Source organism: Arachis ipaensis, chromosome B10 (assembly GCF_000816755.2).
Source record: "Arachis ipaensis cultivar K30076 chromosome B10, Araip1.1, whole genome shotgun sequence".
Taxonomy (NCBI): domain Eukaryota; kingdom Viridiplantae; phylum Streptophyta; class Magnoliopsida; order Fabales; family Fabaceae; genus Arachis; species Arachis ipaensis.
The window spans coordinates 112,025,219-112,026,897 of NC_029794.2; the positions used below are offsets into that span (position 1 = coordinate 112,025,219).

At 39.8% G+C, this 1,679-nt stretch overlaps 1 protein-coding gene across 1 annotated transcript; it reads left to right on the plus strand.

The window, feature by feature from the left end:
- LOC107620899 (uncharacterized mitochondrial protein AtMg00810-like) lies at nt 331-1,152 on the plus strand. The gene has a single exon (XM_016322991.1). It carries the CDS (start codon nt 331-333, stop codon nt 1,150-1,152), a length of 822 nt encoding a protein of 273 aa, XP_016178477.1.

Sequence of the window (1,679 nt, forward strand, 5' to 3'; positions counted from 1 at the left end):
AAGGCAATACAAGTTGAATTGACAGCTCTAGATCAGAACAGAACTTGGTGTCTCACTGAACTCCCAAAAGACAAGAAGGCTGTGGGTTACAAATGGGTTTTTCGGGTAAAATTCAATCCTGATGGCACCATAGAGAGGCACAAAGCGATGCTAGTTGCAAAAGGATTCACTCAAGTGCAAGGAGTCAATTATGGTGATACTTTTAGTCCAGTTGTCAAAATGACTACCCTACGAGTAATGTTAGCATTAGCAGCGGCAAAGAAATGGCATTTGAAATAGCTAGACGTCAACACTGCCTTCCTTCATGGAGATTTGGATAAGGAAGTTTATATGAAGATACCACCCGGTTTGGCTGTGTCACAACTAGGTTTGGTTTGTAAATTGCAAAAATCTCTATATGGGCTTAAGCAAGCAAGCAGGCAATGGAACATTAAGCTCACTCAGACTCTTGTGGATGCTGGTTATAAGCAGTTTTTTGATGATCATTCACTCTTCATCAAGAAACAATCTGAAAGCTTCACTGCCATTCTAGTATATGTTGATGACTTGGTTTTAACCGGGAATGACATTGGTGAAATTAATTCCATCAAGCAAGATTTGGATGACAAATTCAAAATAAAGGATCTTGGTGATCTCAAATACTTCTTGAGAATGGAAGTAGCACGCTCTAACTCTGGAATTCACATTTATCAGCGGAAGTACACTATGGACCTTCTCAGAGATTTTGGTTATCTAGATTGCAAGCCTCTCTCTACTCCATTTGATTATAGTCAGAAACTCTCAAAGGAATCAGGTACCATTTTAACAGACAACACTATTTACAGACAGCTCATCGGCCGACTCCTTTACCTCACAAACACTAGATCCGATATCTCTTATGCTGTGGGACGTTTGAGCCAATTTTTGGACTGTGCAACCACTTCTCACCTACAGGCTGCTTTTCGTGTACTCCGATATTTAAAAGACCGACCTGCAACTGGTCTCTTCTTCTCCTCTACTTCTAATTTGCATCTCACTGGATTTGCCGACGCTGACTGGGCTACCTGTGCCGATACTCATCGCTCCGTTTCTGGTTATTGCTTCATGCTTGGGAACTCGCTCATTAGTTGGAAGAGTAAGAAGCAAACCACAGTTGCCAAGTCCTCTGCATAAGCTGAATATAGGTCTCTTGCTGTTACCACTTGTGAAGCTAGTTGGTTATCTTTCTTAATGGATTTCATTGGCTTGCCGCTTCAAAAGTCTATCACTCTATTCTGTGACAACCAGTCAGCCATTCACATTGCCAATAATCCCATCTCTCATGAAAGAACTAAACACATTGAAGTGGACTGCCATATTGTTCGTGAAAAGCATTTGTCTGGTCTCATTCATCTTATGCCAGTTCGTTCCAAGGATCAACTTACTGATTTTCTTACCAAAGCTCTGCCATCGGGTCCTTTTCTTGCTAATGTTTCCAAGCTAGGATTGTTAGATTTACACAATTCTAGCTTGCGGGAGGGTGTTACCTAGATTATTTCTTTATCAATAATAGGTTTACCATTGTAATTATTTTTTAGTGAGAGTACATAAAAAGTACATAGTATATAAGGTGTAATAACTCAACAAATATTTTTCTAAGGGAATTTTTCATTCTCTCCAACAATGAGAAGAACTTATTTCTCTCCCTCTCTTAATCCCTT

What these genes read in the sequence shown, in the direction of transcription:
- LOC107620899 (XM_016322991.1), top strand. Translation starts at nt 331, where the DNA reads ATGAAGATACCACCCGGTTTGGCTGTGTCACAACTAGGTTTGGTTTGT.